Raw genomic sequence first — 23019 nt, forward strand, 5'->3', positions numbered from 1 at the left:
GGCAAACGTTAATCGTTAAAAGATTTTTCATTTTCGAATAAGACAAAAACAAATAAAATGAAACATTAAATGTATTGATTGAAAATCATCATTGAAATTTAAACAATATGATTAGACGAATTTAATCGCTTATCTTTCTCATATGACGTCGAATCGAATTTTTTTTACAATCGGATCAATTAGATCTAATACGATTGAAGATTTGATAGAACTTTATCTATCACAATTAAGATGTTTTATGTGTTATTTAACCATCCCCATAAAGAAAGTGAAAATAATTTCAAGTAAAATAAAAATATACAGATATGTGAAGAGTATCTTTGAAAAAGTTAAAATAAAAACAAATTTTTCAACAATCATACTTGAAATAAACAAAATCGATATAGTCCAATCCCAATTACAAGGGACTCAGTGAGCCCTATCGAAAGAAAAATGCACGTTAATACGTTTGATCGTTCGATATAGATTAAACGAATTTAAACAATATTTTCACATGGAAAAAAATGAAAAATAAAAAAAAGAAAAAATTTTTAATAAAAATAACAAAATCCATGGGCAGTCAAGATAATCTATGAAAAAGCAGGTAAAAAGAGAGAAATAGAGAGAGAGAGAGAGAGAGAGAGAGAGAGAGAGAGAGAGAGACAGACAGAGACAGAAACCGAGGTCGAAGGGTGAAAAAAGAAAAGGGAGGAAGCCGAATGCATTTTCAATAAGACATAACGAGCGTTTTACGTTAATCGATCGAATTTTTACAAGAATGTAAAGAATATATGAAGTAATCATTCGACAGATATATTTCTATCATTTTGTTTTTTCATCTTCATCATAGTCTCCGGATCGACGCAGCACGACGGCGCCGAAAGGGCGGGGAAAGTCGGCTTCGTCGGTGACGAGCGTAGCGTTAATCCATCGTCGTGGCGCTGATGCTTGGTTGAAATCAGTGCGAGTAAGGTGCACCGTGAAGCAGGATCGTTCTCTTTCTTTGTCTCTCTCTCTCTCTTTATCCACTTCTTCTTCTTGTTCATCTCTTCGTAGAAGAGAATACCAAGGAGTCATGAGAATGAAAGAAAGAAAGAGATAAGGAAAGAGAGAGAAGGATAAATAAATAAATAGAGAGACAGCAAGTACCGAAACGAAAAAGCTCTCGGCTAGTCTCGTAGAAAAAAAGAAAAGAAAGAATGAGACAAAAAAAGGGAAAAGGAAAAAGATAGAAAAGAGATAGACTAGGAAGATGAGGGTGAAGGGTGAATAATAAGGAAAAAAGAGAAAAAAAGATAGAGGGATAGAGAGAGAAAAAGAAAAAGAGACTCGAAGGAGAAGAGAGTAGACTAATAGTCGTAGTAGAGGCGGGAAGAAAGGTGTCGGTGTGTTGACATCTCTAGCCTCGGAGGGTGTCTCATGTGCGCTCGACGTAACTCCACGGCTAGCTTTGGGGCTGTTGCTGGAGAAGGAAGAGGAGGAGAAAGAGGAAGAAGTGGAGGAGGAAGCCTAGTTTCGAGCATCGATCTCGAACCATCGGCGCAGCTACTGCTGCTGTTGCTGCTGCTGCTGCTGCTGCTGCTTCTGCTGCTTCTACTGCTGCTGGCGCCGCCGCCGTTGTTGCTGCTGGTAAAGGAGGAGGTACTGGTGGTTGTGGCGGTGGTGGTGGTAGTGGTGGTGGTGGTGGTACTGCTGCTATGAGAATGGCGCGAGTGCTAGAAGAAGACGCGAAATCGTCGCATCCTCCGTTCGTCGGAGGGCCGCGACAGAAGGACGACGGTGTACCGCTCGTTGAAGAAGCGGTAGAGAACGGGTCGGTGAACGTTGCGATTCGATAAACGAAATTTATCAACTTTTAGCTTTTCTCCGAATGACAACGTAGAAGACGCCCTCTCAGCGTCTCGACGTTCAGGTTCGAGAAGGATGCTGAACAGAGAGAGAACGTCGTCACCGATATCGACTACAACGAGGATCACGATGAGGATCACAAGGACAAATAAAAAGAGGAGAATAACGAGGAAGCTGCAGGAGAGGGCTGAGCGTACTTTGGGTCTTCCCGATGGAATGCGAGCAGCCGATCGAACGGCACGACTCGAAGGCGATGTTCCGCGTTTTCCCGCGTAATCGCGACCGCCTCGCTTGACCAACGGCGGTAATCTCGCGGCGCGATCAACGAAACAGTCAAAATATTGAAGAAAGTTTCGACGACGATCCTTTGGCATCTTTCTATCTCTCTGTCTTTCTATATCTCTCTATATATCTATCTATTTATCTATCTATCTGCTTCTCTCAAAAGACTTTCGAACGATCTTCGAACTCGCCGATATATCTATTTCATTTCAAAAGACACAACGCCGACTTTAACTTTTGCCGTTCGTGTACGATGTCCGTTCAAAGTGAACATTAATGTCCTTAAACGCTCCGATGTAACGACAAAAATCAAGACATAGTCACATATTGATAATCCACGTATCCTCCTATTAAACAAAAAATATGGATTGCTGCAACTACGTCGAAGCGTACACACCTAGTGCTCATTTTTATCAACAGCAACAACACCATCAACAACAACAACATCAACAGCAACATCATCAACAACAGCAAGCCTACTTTTACAACAACACTAGCGTTGCCCCATACGCAAACTATGGTACCACACCGATCTCGAACATGCTCGAGGCTAATGCACGTTATAATGCTGTCCTTCCGGCTGCTTATCATCCGACAGGTAGATGTCTATTCAATGAGAACTCACGCGAACTTCTAAAAGTATACACGCGATTTCAATCGACCTTTTTTATTTTTTTTTCTTTGCTTCTCATCACGTCTTTCTCCCTTTAAGCTTAAGGGCTTCTCCCTTAACCGTAATGAAAGAACGTCGATAATCACTGAGTGCTTCGGTCTCCCGTAAAGCATCGTTTTATTCGTCGGCGTCGAATTATTATCGCGCGATAGTTCGGTTGATAAACACGATCGATCGGAAGGATGGGTCGTTACGGTTAATTGGATTGACCTCGATCGTAACATCCAACGAGAATGCTATGATTTACTTCTCCTCGAGAGAAGGATGCGTCAAATGATGGAATTCGCAAACTAAATCGATGATGGATGAGACGATAATTTAATAATTAAAAGAATAGATAAGTTGAGACAAGACGATACAAAAACAATCTATTTTTACGGTATCTTATCTGTTCGCAGACTACGTCTACAATCCCAAGGAGGCCCGAATACGAAAAGCTATGCGCGAGCAAAGCCGAGAATCCTCAAGACGCTCGATCCTGCAGAGCACGGTCGGGAATGCACAGGACTCTCTTGGAGCCTCGTCGTCAACAACGACGGCGACGACTACGACGACGACGACAACGAGGACGTCATGTTCATTGGCTGATGAATTCTTGGATCAACAACAACAGCGGAATCATCTTGATTGCAGTGCTTCGGGCTTGACCAATTACCGAACAGAGCAATTCATCGGGCAAGCTCATCAACCGCATCAACATGATCAACAGCCAACGATACAAGAGTCTTGGTGTCCAACGGTAAACGAACCACGTTCGAAATGTGGATACAATGGCAGGGGACTAGAATGGTATACTGGTATTAATCTTGAGGTTGACGTTGAGCAGAGATCACGACTCGCTATGCAACAATATCAACTTCTTCAACAACAACAACAACAACAACAGCAGCAGCAGCAGCAGCAGGAACAACGACAACAACAACAACAGTTTGGTTTGGGAAAACAACCAATAAACATTATCAGTTATCAAGCAGCAGCCGCTACCGTTGCAGCTGCAGCTAATCTCGGGAGAGAAATTAGACGTCAACAGATGCTTGGAAGCTACCAACTTACTGGATTCCCTGAAGAACAAAAGTGGAGTCCTTATCAGGTGATACTCTAATTGATTTCCTTCAATTTGAAAAATTAATTGACATATTCGCTACTGTTATTTTTAAAAATTGTAATTATTATTAAAGCACTGTCCTCAATGGTCATTCTCGTGGTTTTCAGAACGTTGCGCATACACATCATCAACATGTAAGACCAATCCAATTACCCGCTCCACCACAAATTATTATCCCTCATGTTAGCAGACAGGAAACTACTACTCAAGGAGCATGGGGTCATTTCTGTCACAATTTGCCAACGTGTAAGTTTAAACATTTCATTGATATTAATTAACTTAAACGATTCTAAGAGTAATATTTTCCTATTCAGATGTCCCTGGGATGATCCGTAACGTTACGATGCACGGAATTCGGCAAGCCATCTTCTTGCGAGATAGTACGTCCAATAGACAAGGTGCAGAGAATCAATCGCAAATACCATGTATTTCACGAAAACGCGAGCTCGATAACACGCGTGACCTGTCTTATCCGCCACCGGAACATCAGGTATTTATCAAATTAGTCATATACGAGTAATGTTGATACAGGTGTAATTACGAATATGAAAAAAAAGTGAAACGACATTAGCGACATATATTTTCAAACTTTAGCAAATACTCGCAGAAGCATCTACATCAGCGATACCCAGAAGATGTGAAATAATTGAAGAAATGAGATGGCAAGCGAATCCGGTAACAGGTTCAAGGATTTTCAATGGATTATTAATCCCAGCGACGGTAAAGTAGAACTTTTTAGAGAAAAATTGATAAATAATATCTTAACTCTTTACACCATCATAAGGTCACGTGACAGTAATATTTTTTTTTAGAATTCTTAAATCATCTTTGACAAAACATTCCGTTCAGTTAATATAATAAGATTAATAGGAAACACAGTTTTATAGAAAACTTGTTTTGAATATGTACCTACATGTATAAATGAGGATATCGAAAGTAGACGAACAAAAAATCAAGTTAGAGATTAGCTAAGAATAAACTACAAAAATAAATAATTATGAGAAAGAATTAATTTTTCAAAGAATACTTTAATTTCATGTCAGTAGATGACGTCAAAGAGACCAAGAGATCAGGAAAAAGACCATGATCATCATTCCTCCGAAAGCTTTGAATCGAAGAAGCCAAATTTGACACAACCCTTGCCCGGATTTCATCAAGCTTTTGGCTCGACAGAGATTGGGAAGTTCTCGAGATCGGAATATTTCGCGAACATGATCGGCGATAAGAGTGCCGGCGCAGAAGAGGATAAGAAAGAGGACGTAAGTCGGATAGTGGCAGCGGAAGTGAAAGGCACGGTGGTACCGACGACGATGACGACGGCGACGACAACGACAACGACAACGACGGCAACTTCAAATTCAACGAGAAGAAACTTTGACAAAGGAAAGTTCGAAAATGAAGTCGTCGGAGTCATTGATCCGACATCGGCTTTCGATGTTGCCAATCAATGTTCGAGCAACAACATTTATCCAACGTCGTTGTCATCGTCATCGTCATCGTCATCGACATCGACGTCAACCGATGTTTATTGTGGACAGCCCATCATCTCGCCTTGGCACAGTCCGCACGTCGGTCCTGTAGGTAGTGAAATTTAAGTGTATTATCCAATCAAAAAACAAAAAAACAAAAAAAAAAGAGATTGCGAACATTTTCGCACCATTTTATTCGTTACGTTTTAGTGGTCTTCCCGTCGAGAATCGATCGATCATCAAAGAAAGAAAGTGATTCGGCTTGTCCGAGAAATGTGTGCCAATGTATGCTAACGATAATGATGATGATGATAGTGATAACGATGACGGTAGTATAGTATCGTCGTTAATGTTTTTGGCAACACAAATAGCATTTTTATCCGTGGATAACATGTATATGTGTATGTACACGTATATGTACAGGATAAAAAATATAACGTAAATCGTCATTTTTCTCCTTGAAAAAAAAAATTTTCTCTTTTTTTTCTATTTTATGTATAATTTACAACTTTACGAAACGATCACAATTTACCTATTCTTTTCTTTTTATATTTTATTAAATATTTCAAAATATGTAAATATGGTCGTGTTATATAATTCAGTCTGTACATTCGATTATCGATGATACAGTCAAAGAGACTACAGGAAGATATATATATATATATATATATATAAACACACATACACATAAATATATTTATAATTCTTTCGTTAGGAAAGAAATGGAGTTGTTCTCTTTGGTGATCGATCGACGAAAGACTTATCGTCTTGAAAGTTCTAACGGTCTCTTACTCTCTCTTTCTTTTTCTTTCTTTCTCTCGTAAATGTGACTTAGATACTGAGTACCTTATCGAGAAACTAAAATTAATATCAAAGATCGTATGTCGAGCTATAATCAAAATAGATACATATATATAATATATACATATTATATATATACATATTATATCGAAGTTGATTTATCATCAATCTGTAAGAGAAAAATAGAACAAAGGGGAAGGAAGAAAAAAGAGAGAAGAAAAGAAAACGACCGACGAACGTATGTTATCAAGTAGGATTATTAATTAAGCGAGAGCACGTATCAACGCGCAAATAAAAGAAAATAAATAAATAAATAAATAAAAAGAAGAAAATTAAAAGGAAAAGAAAAAAGAACGATTAAGATAATCAATTTTACGCGCTGACGTTGCGAACATGAGAAGGAGAGAAGCCGACAGAAAAGCGTCTTTCTATTTCTGACAAATATTTCTCTAAAGGAATGCACAATTAATCGCGACCAGTATTCGCTTACGGAGTCGTTAAAAAAAAAAACGATAAATAATAAAAGAAAGAATTTTTTCTTCCTACTAGAAGAATGATCTTAACAAAAAGAAATAATCTTCTATCTCTCTTTCATCTGTAATATGTCTTCTCCATAGTAATATATACAACATATGCAACATAAAGTATCATATTCAATTTTTAACGTTATCTTTTATTCGAAATATTGTCGACACCTTTATTTATATATTCAGTTATGTTCATGTTAATTTAAATTGACAAACGAATGAGATAATATTTTTTATGTCTTGATTTTGTCTTGTAACGGAAATCAGTTATTATAACATATAATAGACACATAAAGCATTAAAATTTTCACCGGAAAGAGAAAAAAAGTAAAATATAAAACTTATACGTTTATAAACAACGTTAAAATCGTAGAAGTGTCGATTTAAGTTCCATTTATTTTATTTTCAGAATTTGAGATACAATGTTAAAAAATTGAAGTTATAAATTGAACGTGACAATTTACGTTGTAATATACGTAATATTAATCGTAAATCGTTCATCACTATTTCCGTAAGCGAAGTGTGAACATGTATCGGTGCAAGTTTCACTTGTATCAATTGATCGATCGATCCATCGATCAATCGATCAATTATATAAATTTGGGATAAATTCGTGTCGGGCATACCCTGTACCTACAATGGGACCAAATTAACGAATATTAAAGAAAAAAAAAGAAAAAAAAAGAAAGAATCAATGAACAACGTTTATTTTGCGTTCACCGTCGCGCTTGCGTCCTACGTATTGTCGCACGAAGCGTTCTCTCATTCTGTTCGCACGATCGCTCGAAGATTCGATTCCATTGGCCAAGTTTTGACGACAAATCCTCGTTATGATATTCGGATTTACCAAAATAATCCACGAGAAAGATCTATCACTATCGATTCACCGAAACAAATACAAAGAAGACTTTTACTTATTCCTCTTAATTAATTATACATAATCATCATAAGTAGCGACATGATCGATTCGATAGAGAACATATTTATCGATAGATTAATCTGATAAATTTTTACATACGAGAACATACGTCTTAACTTATTACCGTTGTTGTTGTTGTTGTTGTTGTTGTTGTTATTATTATTATTATTATTATTATTATTATTATTATTATTATTATTATTATTATTATTATTATTACTTTTTCTTATTTTTATTTTTATTTTTATGAAATACAATGACGTGTAAAAAAATAGAATGAAAGATATCGCAGCAGCTGTGTTCAGATTCATGCGTAGTACAACTTAAGAACGTTCTTCCTTCGATGTAAGAATTCTTCCAGTAAAAGATATATGAATTATAAAAAAAGAAAACAAGATATATATGTATGTATAACGAACAAAGAAGATAACATCGTGACAAATTTATTATATACAATTTTATAAATATTTCCTCCTTTTTTGTTTTTTTTTCTTTTTTTCTTATTTATTTATTTTCTTTTTTTTTTTTTTTGAAAGACGGGAAAAAATGACGATAAAGAAAATCATTCGAATCAGGAGATGTAATACATATCGAAAGGAAGAAAGGAAAGTCGCGTTTGCCAAGCTCAAAATAGTCGCGTAATTTTCATATTTATTTGTTTGTTAAGTATGTTGTGTAATTTAAAAAAGCTATATCGAAACAACGAATGACGGTTAAAACCATAGGGATATAACGTTTTGGAGGTAAAAAATTTTGCATTATTGATCATTTATTATTCGTGTAACGTTCGATTTCGAACGGAGCACAGTTTTGATATAATCATCTCTACAAAGTATTTTCATTATTAATATAATGTTTAGTACAAAATTTAGAATTTCTGACGGCAAAATATTACATAGGAGTATGTATTAACACTAAAATACACATATATACATAAATACCGAGAAAGACACACGTGTACACAGAAATGATAACACAATTAGTAAAGCATTGGTGAACCATGTATTGTATAGATATATGAGTTTATTTTTTCTTTTTCTTTTTTTTTAAACAAAATTAAAAAAAAAAGAAAAAAGACGATGTAACATCAACTTGTCATAGCACGAACGATACTCGCGAAAAATCCTAAGTTCGAAAGGTCAACAATATGTATGTATATGTAAGTATGTATATGTGCACACAGCGAAGGAAAAACATTTGAAAATAGATGACAAAAAGATTCAATAATTTTAACAAAATAAATAAACGAACAAAATTTATGGCGATCCAATGTACAGTGAATGAACGAACGAACGAACGAATACGCGCGTGTCCGTGCGACAGTAAAGAGAACGAAATATTATAAAATGCATTTTATTTTCTTTCCCAGATCCCAGAAGGGTATCTATCCGTTCCAACAATGTTTCCTTTCCCTATGGCATGTCAAAACGTCTTTAAAACACCTAATGTGATCGACGAAACGAAAAAGCAAGGTGAACTCTTCTCACGAAGCGTTCACGATGGTTATTATTGGTTCACCAAACAAGCTGACAATTCGATTGCTAAATTCTCAAATGGTAACGCAGTAAGTATGAATTTTTATATCGATAATATAGTATTATAATATTACATCGATTATATCATTATTAATTTTATATCAATAATATAAATTAATGAACAATAATAATCCTTTCATTTTTTATTGTTCAATTTAAGTTTACTTTTGTAACCAAACGTACTATAATTAATTTTCATAGTTTCTTTTCAATTAACTCTATAATCAGATTTTTTCTGCTTTTGATATATCCCATATATTCATATATATAGGTATACATACATATATGCTTTCAAAGTAATTTTTTAATAAAATTCTATTGATTTGTTTAATTAATTAAATGAAATGTCATGTCAAAGGTGATGCCATAGCTCAAAAGGTTGATTATTAGTTGATATTCAAAGATTAAGTTTTGTTAAGTATAAATATTATACTTATTGTTAGTATAATACAGTTACATATTAGTACAACTTTCAAATTTTACATTATCTACATAATTTTTCTTTAAACATGAACAAAAATTGGATTATAGACGATCAAATGCGGAAAATAGATTAGTTATATAAACAAATACTAATCATGTCTTGTTTTTATAATTAGATTTTATCCGAACTTTGGAGAATACATCTTTTTTAACACTTAAGTATCAAACCAATTTTGCAAATCAATATCGTTATCTCATACCTTTTATAACTTTCTATAGATAAAAAATAAATTCATTATATTTTTTTTTTTATATCACTTTTACTCCTATTAAGAACTTTTATAGTCTTCAAGAAATGTTATAAATTTTATTTAAAAACTCTTAAAAATAATTTAAATTAACTCTGAAAAATTTAATTACAACATTCAGTATGTTAACAAATTCGTATTCTGCATTTTAAAATCTATCAAATCAGGAATTAATTAATTTCATGCAAAATGCTTCAATTTGATACAAAAAAAAAGATAATTTATTCTTGTTGACCATAGAATGATCTAATCAAATAATTAATTAATCTTTTAGATACCATATAATATTATATCGGCGCAAGTAAAAAATACTAATATAATATAACCCGCAAATAAAAAAACTCAATAATAATTGAAAATGAACGTAATTATATATTCTTTGAAATTTATAAATTATTCCATAAGATGGCGTATCAAATGTCCTTAGAATATATCTAAAATTCATTAAATGTGTGCAATGATTAATTATATTTATTAATTCAAATTCAAACTAGAGCTTGTATTACATGCGCTTTGTATAGATTGAATTAAGCACCTGTAAAGCACATTAACGTACCTATGGTATCTAAAAGGTTACTTGATAATTATTTGATTAATTAATTAATTATACTGTATCACTTAAAAATACTGTATCACTTTATTCTGTTTCTTTTGAAAAGTATCAGATTTATGTAAAAAAGAAAAAAAAAACTTATACACAGATATATACAAGGCCACCCGATTGTATCCATCATACTAATGAAGGACACGAATTTCACGAGAACGCAACGATCACTCGTTTATCGAATATCGAAGCACTCCTCCATCGTTACAATGGAAAATGTTGTATCCTGATCAACGAAGACGATCACGTAGAAGATCAGAAATATATTCTAATTGGTACAGACAATAGCGACGACGGTAGTAGTTACATCGAAGAGGACGAAGATAATGAGAATGTCAAGGTCAACGAAAACAAATCTTGTCGTTACGAAAATAATCGAGAAGAATCTTCGCCTAAATGTTCCGACGAATAAACGAATTTTGGAAGTTATAATTAATCGTTTTTCATCGTTTAAACTGATTTAGTTTAGTCTCGGATCTTTTTGCGAATGAATGAACAATTTATCAATAACGTTGCGACAAAGAATTTCATTTCTTCGTAACGACGGCAGCCTCTAGAATTTATCCATTGATTATATTCAATAAAGTTTTATCTATTTATCGATGTTGTTCTATTCTTATAGACATTATTTTATTATTTAGAAAAAAAAAGAAATAAATACATGAAACATAGTTATCGATCGTTTTAATTTTAAATAATGACTCCAGACTATTCAACGATTAATTCGTCAATGTTAATATTTGCAGATCTATTCGATCAAAAATAAATTCAGTACATGTTAACAAACATTGTTGACCGGTTATTATATACAGAAAGTAATGTCTTTCACCGAGTATGTTCATAATTAAATTATAATCGTTATTGAAATATTAAAACTTTTTTTAAATGCTAATAAATAAAATAATATCAAAATTAAACAAATACTATTAAACGCAATAAATAATACTATAATAAAAAATAAAATAAAATAAAAACGCAAAGCATCGATCTTTTTCATTTTAAATAAGACTCTAGACTACTGAATGATTCATCTGTCAATATTAACATTTACAAATCTATTCGATCAAAAACAAATACAACATATGTTAACATATATTATTAACAAGCTATTATATGTAAAAAATAATGCGTTTTATTGGTTATATTCATTATTAAATTAAAATACATGTGCGAGTACACTCATGACCGGTCAAAGACGTTAATATCAACAAATTAACTGTTGGATATTGTAAATAATAGTTACTCATAATTGTACAATGAGTAAATATGATTGTTAAGATCATGTCCGACAAGAATAACATCGCATTCTTCGACCAAATCCCTTTTTTTTTAGAAAACACAAGAGGAATACAATTTGTAAACAATGAAGAAAAATGTTGATGGTGTTATCGAAACGATTAATAAAGATACTTTATGAAAGGACAGAAGGGGGGAAAGCGGAAGAGGCAGAGAAGCCACAAACATGATAAACTTTTCCGGGCTGTTCTTCTAATCCAAAAAAAGATGCGAGCTACCTAACGGCAGGTAGCTATATTATTATATGGGGGATCCTGCTGTAAACCTCCATGATTCACCGAAGCCATCACGTGGGAACTCTAAAAAGTTTTATTGCCTTTGCCACTGGGAAAAACGCCGAAAGATCGCAAGATCTTTCTGAAGGAAGTAGAAAAGGTAAACATTCGTAGATTTTAGGTTAAATTAGGACAACTATGTACGTTTGTATGTTTGTATATAAATGTACATTAAACATTTAACAGGACCAAAAAGTTTTAGTCAAAATCGAATATCGGTTTTGTTTATTTCGTCATTTATTTTATAATTTTTCGAAAATGATTTTGATTGGTCTAAAAAATCGAGTATCAGCTTTCTCCGTTTCGTTAATTATTGTCGAATTATTCTAAAATTTATCTTGATGAGACTAATTGTTATTTATCCATTTAATGTTATACGTATGAGTAAATAATTTAATTATTAAACTAATAACTTTGGTAGATATAATAAATAGACACATTATTTGATAAATATATAATTTGTTTTTTGATCATTTCTTAAAACTAATATAATGAACAAGAAATCGACAAAATTCTAAAGAAATCCTAAATATAACAGAAAAAATAGAGAAATAAAAGTACCAATTCTAATATGTTAAAAATGGAGTCGACAAAATTCAAAACGAATTAATTCGAATACAACAAACCTAAATATAACAAAAGAAAGCAACTTATTAAATTACTTAATAAATAATTTTTTTCATTTATTTGATCAATTAATTCAAAAGTACCAGTTTTAATAGATTAAATTAGAAGTCAACAAAATTCTTAACAAATTCGTCCGAATATAAAGATCCTAGATATAACAAAAGAAATCAATAAATCAAATTATTTAATAAATAATTGCTTTCTTAATCATTTAATCAACTTGTCCAGAAGTGCCATTCCTAATATACTACTAAAAACTCAAAACATAAATTCGTTCGAATATAAAATTCTATCGATTAAGAATTCTTACCTATCGTCAGAAAACTTCATCAGCTTTGCGGACAATTCATGTTATACGAGTCTGAGGCGCAAACATATCCTTGTCGACTTTATATATGTATATAAACGCACTAGTAGAAATCATGGCATGATACTACAAACAAAAAACGGTCCTGGTCAAATGTTCCTAGCCAATAAAAGATTGTACAGCTCGTACCGTGAGACTGAGTCTATGTTGATTTTAGTCATTTGAGATGAAAAAGTACGACTCCGAAGACTCCACCTTCGGTGCTTACCTTGCTGACTCCTCAGCATCAAAAACGAAGAACGAGCTAACAATAGCATATATATCTTTCGAAATGGAATACCAATAATCGATTTGTTTTTTATCTTAATTCACAATCCAAGAAAACACCCTAAAGGGATTAATGAATATAAACGTGTGTGGATACATACGATAATGGAGAACACTTTCTATAAGATTGTTACATCACCGAAACATCACACTGTATCTTGCTTTAAAATCCTTCACGTATATATTTCTGAAAAAAACAAACAAGAAAGATATTTCTTGAATAGCACTAAACAAATATAATGTAAAAATATAATAAAAAAAAAGAAAAGAAAAAAAAGGAGAAAAGATAATAAATTAAATATACGATATAATAACAAGATCGCTGGATATAATACTTGATATCTAACCTCGAAGAAGTCAAAGAGAACCGATCGAACGAATTAAGAAAAGAGTGCCGAAGTAAAACGATCGGTTGAAACCTCGTTGCTCGTTCACGAATTGATACCGCGAAGTCCGGAAGCGAGGTCACACAAGGGGGTCACACATCGTCTGCCGTTGACGAAGGAACTTCAGGAGGAGCTGGCGATCGGTCAAGTTGATGGGCGGACTGACGAACTCTCCGTCTACTATACGATGAATCAACCAACCATGATGGGATCGTAAACTGAAGTCGATCGTCGGTTGGCTTGCGAGTAGGATTAGAGGCGGTGACAAATAGCGTCCTTGAATGGCCTAGAACGAAGAGGGGACCAGTGAAATCGTTTCGTTCGGTGTACCAAGCAGTTTGTAGGGATTACAGCCAATGCAGAAAGAACATGGTACGTACTGCCATGTTTGCGGCAATATCATGAAAAAGAGAGAGGAAAAGGAGACGGAGAGAGAGAGAGAGAGAGAGACCAGGCTCTTTCTAATTCCTGGCTCTTAATTAGCACCTGAGGAGCACCGTAACGGAGTTGGTCAGCCAGGGAGGATGGTGCCGTTTCTTTTAGGAGCCGGCCACCGCCAAGAGATAGAGAAGGAAAGGTCGTCCAGGAGAAACTGAGAGGTGTCGCCCGTCAGTCTTCGGCTCGTCTTCGCCGGATAGTGTGAAATATCGCGCCCAAGTGTTACGAGTCCTGGCCACGAGGGCTGGTCAGCAGTTGAAATCGGTGTTGCTAGGTGCGACCGACGACATCCGCGTTCAACGTTCTCCACTCCCTCTCTTTTTCTTACTTTTTTTCTTTCTTTCTTTCTTTCTTTTTTTCTATCCTTCTATCTATCTATCTATCTATCACTCTCTCTTTCTTTCTTTTTTTTTTCTTTCTCTCGAACATTCATTCGTATCTTTGTACCAGCTTTTCTGCTTTCTATCTCTTTTCACATCGACCTTTTTCTAATCGTTTATCACATTCGTCAACTTCATCTAATTGAACTAGCGACTTTAGAGAGAGAGAAGCGTGACTTGATTGATTAACGAGAAAAGTTAAAAAGAGGGAGAGAGAAAGAAAAGTAGAAAGATGCAATCAGGCAATACGAATCTCGGTATGTCTCCTGTACATTCTTCCTGTCGAGAAAAAGATCGACAGAGAGGACAGGAGCAACAAGATACCGAAAATGAACATGAATTAGAACAAGAAGAAGATGGTGAACAAGCTCGAGCAATGTCTAAGGAAACCAATAAGAAATCAAACGATGATCGAGATTCTTTGTCCAGGCAAAATATCTGCGTTACATCGATGTCATCTAATCAGAACTTACCCCTATCTCTTTCATTAGAGGACAGAGAATTATGGACTAGATTTCAGTGTATCACTAACGAGATGATCGTCACGAAAAATGGAAGGTAAGAATGCTGATGATCGAATTTTTTAGTTTCTACTTAATCTGATTACTTAAGTCTGATTGCTATCGCACTTGATCATTTAAAATTTAAGAATATATTCAATCTATCATTATTCATTTACATTAATAATCATCAAATATTTTTATCATAGAGAATATAAAAAATCTTCAATTTATATCTATCAGAAATAAAAATTATAAAATTGTTTAAATATTAAACATTCGAAAATGATAAAACCTTTTGAAAGGATCTTCAGAATTTCCAGGTATATTCGAAATATACTTTAAACATTGTAATTGATTTTTTTTCTAACGATCAACGTATCTATGTATCTATTCTTATTTACCTGGCGTGCTTTAATAGTCAAGATAGAGTAGGCACGCGCGACTAATGATCGACCCCGAAAAGGAATATCTCGAATGAAAGAAACATAATTCGGTTGGAGAATAAAAAACTATAGTATTGTGTCGGTAATAAAACTTTACGATACTCACGATTCTTCTTCGTAGAATGTTGGACGGTCGGTCCAATGGCACACCTGCAACTTCTGAAGTTTTGCCGGCGGACTGTCTTCAAAGAAAATTGTTGAACAACGATATAGGTCTCCCATGCACATAGAAAATAATATATAATAAAATGAAAAATCACAAAGTTTGTGTAATATTATTTTTTTCTCTTATGAAATATTACTTACGAAAATAATTCATTGTAAAGAATAACAATCATTTTTATTAATCATCGTAATGAAATGTAAGGACATTTAGAAGAAGACAAAAACAAAGTATATGAAAAGTAGAACACAAAGTTGTAAATTAAGCTAATTGATCTAATAATAATGCCTAGCAGATTTGCTTCTTGCACTACCAACGTATATTATTCGCTGATAGAATCCTTTTCTTCTATTAATAAAACTGACGTGGCTCAAACTTTAATTTAAATGAAATATTGTTGACTTTTCTCCCCTTAGACGAATGTTTCCGGTGGTTAAAGTATTAGCACAGGGCCTGGAACCAGCAGCCATGTACACTCTTTTGCTCGAATTCGTACAAGTAGATCCTCATAGGTGAGAATATTTATAACTCTAGCATCACATGATATCATTTATATATTTATATATATTATATAAAAAAAACTCTGTCAAAAAATAGGTGGAAATACGTAAACGGTGAATGGGTTCCCGGTGGAAAAGCAGAAATCGCACCTCCAAATCCGATTTACGTTCATCCAGAGAGTCCAAATTTTGGTGCTCACTGGATGAAAGAAGCAATATCATTTGCCAAGGTGAAACTCACCAACAAGGCTAACGGGAATGGACAGATCATGTTAAATTCGCTACACAAATATGAGCCGCGTGTGCATCTGGTTCGAGTTGGAGCCGAAGAACAGAGAACTGTAAGCAACGTTCCGCATCATTTTACGATTTTGTATACGTTCTTAACAAGAGAAGTTTGCATTACGGTTTCAGTACGTTAGAATAAGTTGAAACATGTTTAGTCAATATGGATATAGGTACCTATGCGTTTCTACGTAAGTTCGAAAACGTCGAGAAAGAGAAAACGTTCGAACGTGTAAATAAGATTTTCTGACTAAATGTAAGAGTCATCGAGGCAGTGACGTATAGAAAAGAAAAAAATAAGATAAAATAAAGTATGTTTAAGGATTGAAAAAATTCCGATTATTGCAGGTTCTCACCTATCGTTTTCCTGAGACACAGTTCATAGCAGTGACAGCGTATCAGAACGAGGAAGTGACAAGCTTAAAAATAAAATATAATCCATTTGCTAAAGCTTTCTTGGATGCAAAAGAAAGACCAACTGACACTCAAACGTATCCTCAATGTGAGTCTAATATACGAATAACATTGAACTTTCGACGCACGAAGTACGACCAACACATTGCCATTTGAAAATTGTAGACTCAAGTGCTTGGTTCATACCGCAGCCAACGATGGGATGTGAGTATAGTACATCCGGAATAATGGCGCCTCAAAATCAAGCACAAAACGTCGTTAACAATCACCTTACTCATTCTTACACCGTTTCTACTAGTGGACGTAGAAATACTTGTAGGGTAACACCATATTCTTTGAGACACAAATATGCTCAAGATGGTTGGTATAACAATGTGTTTAATTATCTTCCTGTAAAAAAATAAGAAATAATTGAATTCTATTTAAACTTCAGAGGAACACTTAGATCCATATGGGACCGTTCCACTCCTACATTCAACGACCTACGTAACACCATCCAGTTGGTCACCACGAAGTCCGGAATCCTTACAAAGTTTAAATCCAGCGTGCATACCACCTCCACCGTCACAAGAATGGGCAGCTTCACCTTCGCCATCACCAACATCTTCCTCACATACTACACTAGCTAGAACGGTCGTTGGAACAATGACACCGACCAGTGTGACCGGATGTACACTTTACGTCCCAGCAAGTTTACCTTGCAATTCAATGTCACAGGATCATCCCCATAACTCAGACTCATCCGCTTGGATACACTCCATGGCTCTATCCGATCAACAACATCATCAACAACAGCAACAGCAACAACAACAATCCTATTTAAATTTAAATTTGCATCTCCATCATCAAATGCCACCTTACACTACGGTATCTCACGGTGGACTACATCACGTTTTACATCCAACCGATAACGAAACAATTCCTTCAGCCAATCCAGCAGAATATTCGATTCATGAGTATCATCATGCACCTGTATCTCCAGTACAATCGACGACACCTGATCAACATCTACACAAACAGCAGCATCACAATATGCAAATGTTACATCTTCAACCTCTTTCACAAACCGAAACTACATCACCAAATGCTGGAGAATATGATGATCCTTCTAAGGAACATCAACATGTACCTGGTGTTTGTCCTAATCAAGCTGTCGAAACTCTAAATAATGTACAATCCGATGATGATCGCAGGTGCTTAGCTGTGGTGATAGATCGTCACAATCATCATCGACAAAACAATCAACTGACTAATACCGATCAACAAACTAACGCTTGGACGCCTTTGACACCACCACCTGCTCCTCAAACAACGGCTATTTGATTTACATTTATAATACATACGAGCAAATAATATATTAGGTGAAGTTTCTTTCTACGAAACTATACATATATATTCGCATATATTTGAACGAAAGTTCTAGCGAGTATCGACTAATCGGATTTTCAAGTGGCCTTAGATAATAATATTTTACATTAAACACTTTCTCATTTAATGATTCATATATTTTCGCATCGTTGTTGATCATACGAAAGCTTCACGTATATCTTACTTGTAAGTATACCTTTCCATAAATATAAATATATCGCTACCTACAGAAAAAAATAACACGTAAATCTTATATATTACATTCTGAATTTTATAAAATTATATTTGTTTATATTATTACAAATATATAGAAAGAAATAGAGATACACACACATACAGAAATCAATTCCATTGCAAATTAATTTTTACTGCATATTTTGAAAATATAGGTTGTTAGATAAATTTAACGAATTCTGAAAACATTACAATAAAATATACTCTATCAGTAGGGAACAAAAGATTAACAAAACAAACTAATTTTTATGACAAGAAAATAATTTACCCGATTATTGATAAATTACATTGCCAGAAAATAAATCAGTAATAACGGTAGTTATAAAAATTAACGTTAAATTAACGTATTCCTCTATCCGAACCAATGACTACCCATGCAATCTCTCGTCCATTGAGTTTGGCAAACCCAACACCACTGAAAACCACAGCCTGCTCGTGTACAAACCATATGCATGCATCCACCTAAAAAAATAACAATTTCGAAGTATTTTTCGAAAATAGAAAATTGACTGGTTTGATAAAAAGTTTTCAGAAACTATGAATACCATCTCTTTCGGTAGGTGTCCTACATTTTGGACAAGGTTTAGTCGATATTTGTATGGTTTTTTTACTAGCCTCATCCCATTTAGCCTAAAATAAAATATATCCATAAGATTTTTGCACTATTACGCGTCACAACTTTGAACAATAATAATGTAAATACATCTTTAGCCTTCTGGGGATCAATGGTATATCCGTTAGATATAGATTTGTTATTAGATGCCTCTGAAGATTGTAATTCGCATTCTCCCACATGAAATCCTTGTAAACATCTTCTACAGAATACATACTATAAATCACATATAAAGTATAAACAATATATACTTCGTGTAATTGTTCCTATTATAAATCACAATTGTGTAGGATTCTATCTAAAATATAATCCATATATTAACTTACACCACAACCTGCAAAACATTGAATTTTACGACATTCTTCTTCATTTGCACCATCTTCTATAGATGGTGGTATTATGCCCATACCACAATCTGGCCTTGGACAAAGAAGTCCACCCTCTCGTAAAACATATTCCTCTGTACTAAATCGTTGATATTGCTCATACTAAATATTAAAATATATTTCAACAACTTTTCTTAAATCTCATATAATCTCTTAGTTTAGAAAATATATACCTGCTGTGGATTAAGAAGATGAAAATGATGGACTTCTGTAATAAAAGAGTTGGAACATCCTGCGGGACAGGGAAGAGTATAGTAACCTTTTGTTGCTTCAAATTGAAACTGACGCTCGCGTAAACGTACAGAACAATATTCTTTAAAGCAATCTAGGCAAGTTACATGGGCTGCTTCGCAAGGAAAAACCAATACTGTATCCCTATATATATATAGGTAAAATTAGATCATATACATATAGATAAATTTAGATTATTATCTGATCCTCTCATTATTATCTGATACCTTATATCTGTACAAGCGAGACAAGGTACATTCATGGAATTTGGCTTGATATAATAAAGTGGTACTGCCTGGTCATCTTCACCTAAACTAATATGATTTGCACACTTGAAAAAGAATTGAGCATAAAAAACTTGTAATTCGGTGTCTTCATTAGAAGATACTGATAACTCGCATAACTCATTTTCGCAATGAACCGTTATTCTTTTGGGTTGTAAAACATCTGGCCAACATTGTGGATCTCTATCTACTGTAACGGCACCACTACCACAAGATGCACATTTGACTCTTAACTTCCCTGTAGTTACAGCTTTGCACGGCTTTGAACAATATACATAAAAATGTGCTCGAGTTTCTCGTTGCTCTACCATAAAATATGATGAAAATTATATAATATAATTAGTTCATTTTTGATTTATTATAGTAAATATAGCATATGTAATATAATAACCATCTGTGGATGAATTTGTCTGATCTGTTTCCTCTAATGGCAAATCTGTAAGAGTTTCATTCATTGGTTTACTCCCACTACTACTAATTGTCGAATCAAAATCAGATCCTTCTGTTACCACCTCTTCGATAATATTTACAGAATTTATACTCTTATTAAGTCTTTGATGACGATTTTGAACAGCATGAAGAATGCTTTGCTGACCCAAATCACATTCCTATAGACAATTATATAGAAATATATAATATTTTATAAAATCATATATTAAATTTTATAAACTATAATCACAATTGTTTTGTACCTCTATTACTGTTGAATTATGTAGTTCTTTACCAGCGAAAATAATTTTAATATCTTCTGGTGCCATCCCCATTCGGGGTGCTAATATTTCTTTCACATTTTTTATATCCCATTTAGGATCTAAATCCACAGATAGAGTATTTCCTGTATTTGTTTTGATATATATACTTAATGAATTGCTAATTTTCTTTTTACCAAACCATAAAAGCTCTAACATCCTGATAAATGCGTTTTTTACTAAATCAAACAAGAAACTCATAACGATAACAATGTATTCTGTACAATCTTCTAACCATTGCACAGTTAGAAGATACAGTAAACATAATTAACAACAATAAAGCCTAAACGAACATAACCTCTACCTCCATCATAGATAACCAATATGAGAGACTAGAATTACTTCCATCATAGATAACCAATATGAGAGGCTACAATATGAGAAAAATTATATATGTCTGATAACTAACGCTCTCTGTAAACACTCATGTGCGATTCTATACATATTGTAATATCGATAACGTTGACCTTAATCATCGTAGAATTGATAAAAAAAAAAATTATAAAAACTTCCATTATCAACCCAATAATAAAAACTTGCTAATATTTCCAAAAATCACATTTGAAGTATGGAAAGGAAAAGAAAGTAATTCATAATAATACAAAATTTGTTCATCATCAATATAAAGAAATATTTTTCTACTAATAATATAAATTTTATAACATCTTCATTATATCCTTAACATGCAAAATATTTTAATTACTATGTGAATGAACGAATACTTACATTTAGACATATTAAATTGTCGTTATTCGAATATTGAAATTCGTAAAAAGGAAGAACATGTCACTCACCTTCGATTTCTTCGTGAACAATAACGATTTTTAACGACTTTTTGATTCCGTGATTTTAGTAACAGTGGCATTTAAAAAAACCGCGAAAAAATAGTAAAAATAATGTAAGTATGAACGTAATCTTTTTCTTTTCCTTTTTTTTTTCTAAACAAAGCATTCGAAGTATTTCGATATTAAATTATATAAAAAATGATTGTAAAATGTAAATTTACAAAATACTTCATCATATGCTTAATTAAAATTTCAGTTTATACATTATTTGAAACATACACTAATTAAGTACAATATATATATAACTTGCATATCACAATGTTAACATATTATTTTTATAAAATAAATCATTTTTCTTCTATAATAAAATCAGTAAAAAAGAAAGAAAAAAAATGGCATAAAGCTTACGTACTATTTACATAGTGTGTACTAAAGTAATGCATCTCATATGATGTGATACAACTTTCGATGTTATATACATACGAGTAAATGACATATAGAATGCTTAATTAATTATTTTTACATTATGCAAGTACATAATAAAATCATTGGAGTAATATATTTTCAAATGGTTATGACACACATTACTCTCAAGGAGAGAGAAACTCTTATAAAATATAAAAATTTTCTTATACTATTTCTATGAAGTTTATATAGCAGTGTAGCATAAAAAATCTAGATGAAATTGTATTAAAAATATATCTCTTCAAGATAAATGCATGACTAGAGCAAAAAATAGTTGGAATTTTCTCCCTCCATTTAACACTTGCATTGTAATTTCTCATCAAATGACTATATTTTATTTCTTCAGATGTTAATATTATCATAATAAAAAAAAAAAAAAAAAAAAAAAAAAAAAAAATTAAAAAAGAAAAAGAAGAAAAAGAAGGCGCGACATGAAAAGAACATAACTTTGTCACAAATACGATAAAAATTGATTAATGATTACTTTATAAATGGAAAAAAAATTATTCGAATAAGACGAATGTAGTTAATACCAAAATGATATTATTTTTTTCAATACGAAATTCTACAATTATTAAGATAACTTAAAAGATAGGTAAACATAACGAATAAAAAAACTGAATAAAACATTTTTCTATAAAAGAAAAGGAGAGGATTTTATCATGCAAGTATCTTTGATGTTCTTGATACGAATATATGTTAATCCTTTCTACTCGAAGTATTATAATAAATTATTCTTTTCATCAATATATATATATATATATAACGTATGTATGTATATATATATATATATGTATATATATATATGTATATATGTATATGTATATATATATATATATATATATATATATATATGTATATATATATATGTATATATGTATATGTATATATATATATATATATATATATATATATATATATCACGTCTAAAACATTAATATAGTCATTAGATTCGTTCTTTGAAGTTTAGTTTAACCGATAAATCAAAATCGATAGAGTTTCATAAATCATTAAATGAAGCTCCGATTAAAAAGGATTAAAATAAATGTGCGTTATTTGCACGATCAAGCTAGAGATTATTTATTAT

General features: G+C 32.9%; 5 protein-coding genes across 9 annotated transcripts; 4 read left to right on the top strand and 1 right to left on the bottom strand.

Annotated features, from left to right (window-relative positions):
• Nucleotides 1-670: 670 nt before the first annotated feature.
• On the top strand, nucleotides 671-8945 carry LOC124432744 (bromodomain-containing protein DDB_G0280777-like). The gene is made up of 6 exons (XM_046981874.1): nucleotides 671-2707; nucleotides 3181-3872; nucleotides 3995-4133; nucleotides 4202-4377; nucleotides 4482-4607; nucleotides 4934-8945. Exons 1-6 carry the CDS (start codon nucleotides 2473-2475, stop codon nucleotides 5480-5482), a joined length of 1917 nt encoding a protein of 638 aa, XP_046837830.1. The 5' UTR covers nucleotides 671-2472; the 3' UTR covers nucleotides 5483-8945.
• LOC124432742 (homeobox protein B-H1-like) lies at nucleotides 1232-2103 on the top strand. Its single transcript, XM_046981872.1, has 3 exons — nucleotides 1232-1244; nucleotides 1525-1792; nucleotides 1839-2103. Exons 1-3 carry the CDS (start codon nucleotides 1232-1234, stop codon nucleotides 2101-2103), a joined length of 546 nt encoding a protein of 181 aa, XP_046837828.1.
• Nucleotides 8946-9002: 57 nt separating the features above from the next.
• On the top strand, nucleotides 9003-11073 carry LOC124432753. The gene is made up of 2 exons (XM_046981899.1): nucleotides 9003-9167; nucleotides 10571-11073. Exons 1-2 carry the CDS (start codon nucleotides 9003-9005, stop codon nucleotides 10883-10885), a joined length of 480 nt encoding a protein of 159 aa, XP_046837855.1. The 3' UTR covers nucleotides 10886-11073.
• Nucleotides 11074-14741: 3668 nt separating this feature from the next.
• Nucleotides 14742-18679, top strand: LOC124432745 (T-box transcription factor T homolog 1). Its single transcript, XM_046981875.1, has 6 exons — nucleotides 14742-15067; nucleotides 16035-16130; nucleotides 16216-16459; nucleotides 16752-16905; nucleotides 16983-17177; nucleotides 17251-18679. The coding sequence occupies exons 1-6, from the start codon at nucleotides 14742-14744 to the stop codon at nucleotides 18138-18140; spliced, it is 1905 nt and encodes a 634-aa protein (XP_046837831.1). The 3' UTR covers nucleotides 18141-18679.
• LOC124432748 (E3 ubiquitin-protein ligase parkin) lies at nucleotides 18301-21034 on the bottom strand. 5 transcript variants are annotated; one of them, XR_006944370.1, is made up of 10 exons: nucleotides 20626-21033; nucleotides 20325-20541; nucleotides 19877-20237; nucleotides 19592-19793; nucleotides 19359-19520; nucleotides 19123-19248; nucleotides 18965-19049; nucleotides 18688-18881; nucleotides 18517-18598; nucleotides 18301-18409 (listed from the first exon to the last, which is right to left on the bottom strand). XR_006944370.1 is itself a non-coding variant. In XM_046981887.1 (8 exons), the coding sequence occupies exons 1-8, from the start codon at nucleotides 20881-20883 to the stop codon at nucleotides 18772-18774; spliced, it is 1521 nt and encodes a 506-aa protein (XP_046837843.1). In that variant the 5' UTR covers nucleotides 20884-21033; the 3' UTR covers nucleotides 18301-18771. The 5 variants fall into 5 exon arrangements, 1 of the variants encoding a protein (XP_046837843.1); XR_006944369.1 differs by having other exon boundaries at nucleotides 18301-18598; XR_006944368.1 differs by having other exon boundaries at nucleotides 18517-18881.
• Nucleotides 21035-23019: the final 1985 nt, after the last annotated feature.

This window comes from Vespa crabro, chromosome 1, assembly GCF_910589235.1.
Source record: "Vespa crabro chromosome 1, iyVesCrab1.2, whole genome shotgun sequence".
Taxonomy (NCBI): domain Eukaryota; kingdom Metazoa; phylum Arthropoda; class Insecta; order Hymenoptera; family Vespidae; genus Vespa; species Vespa crabro.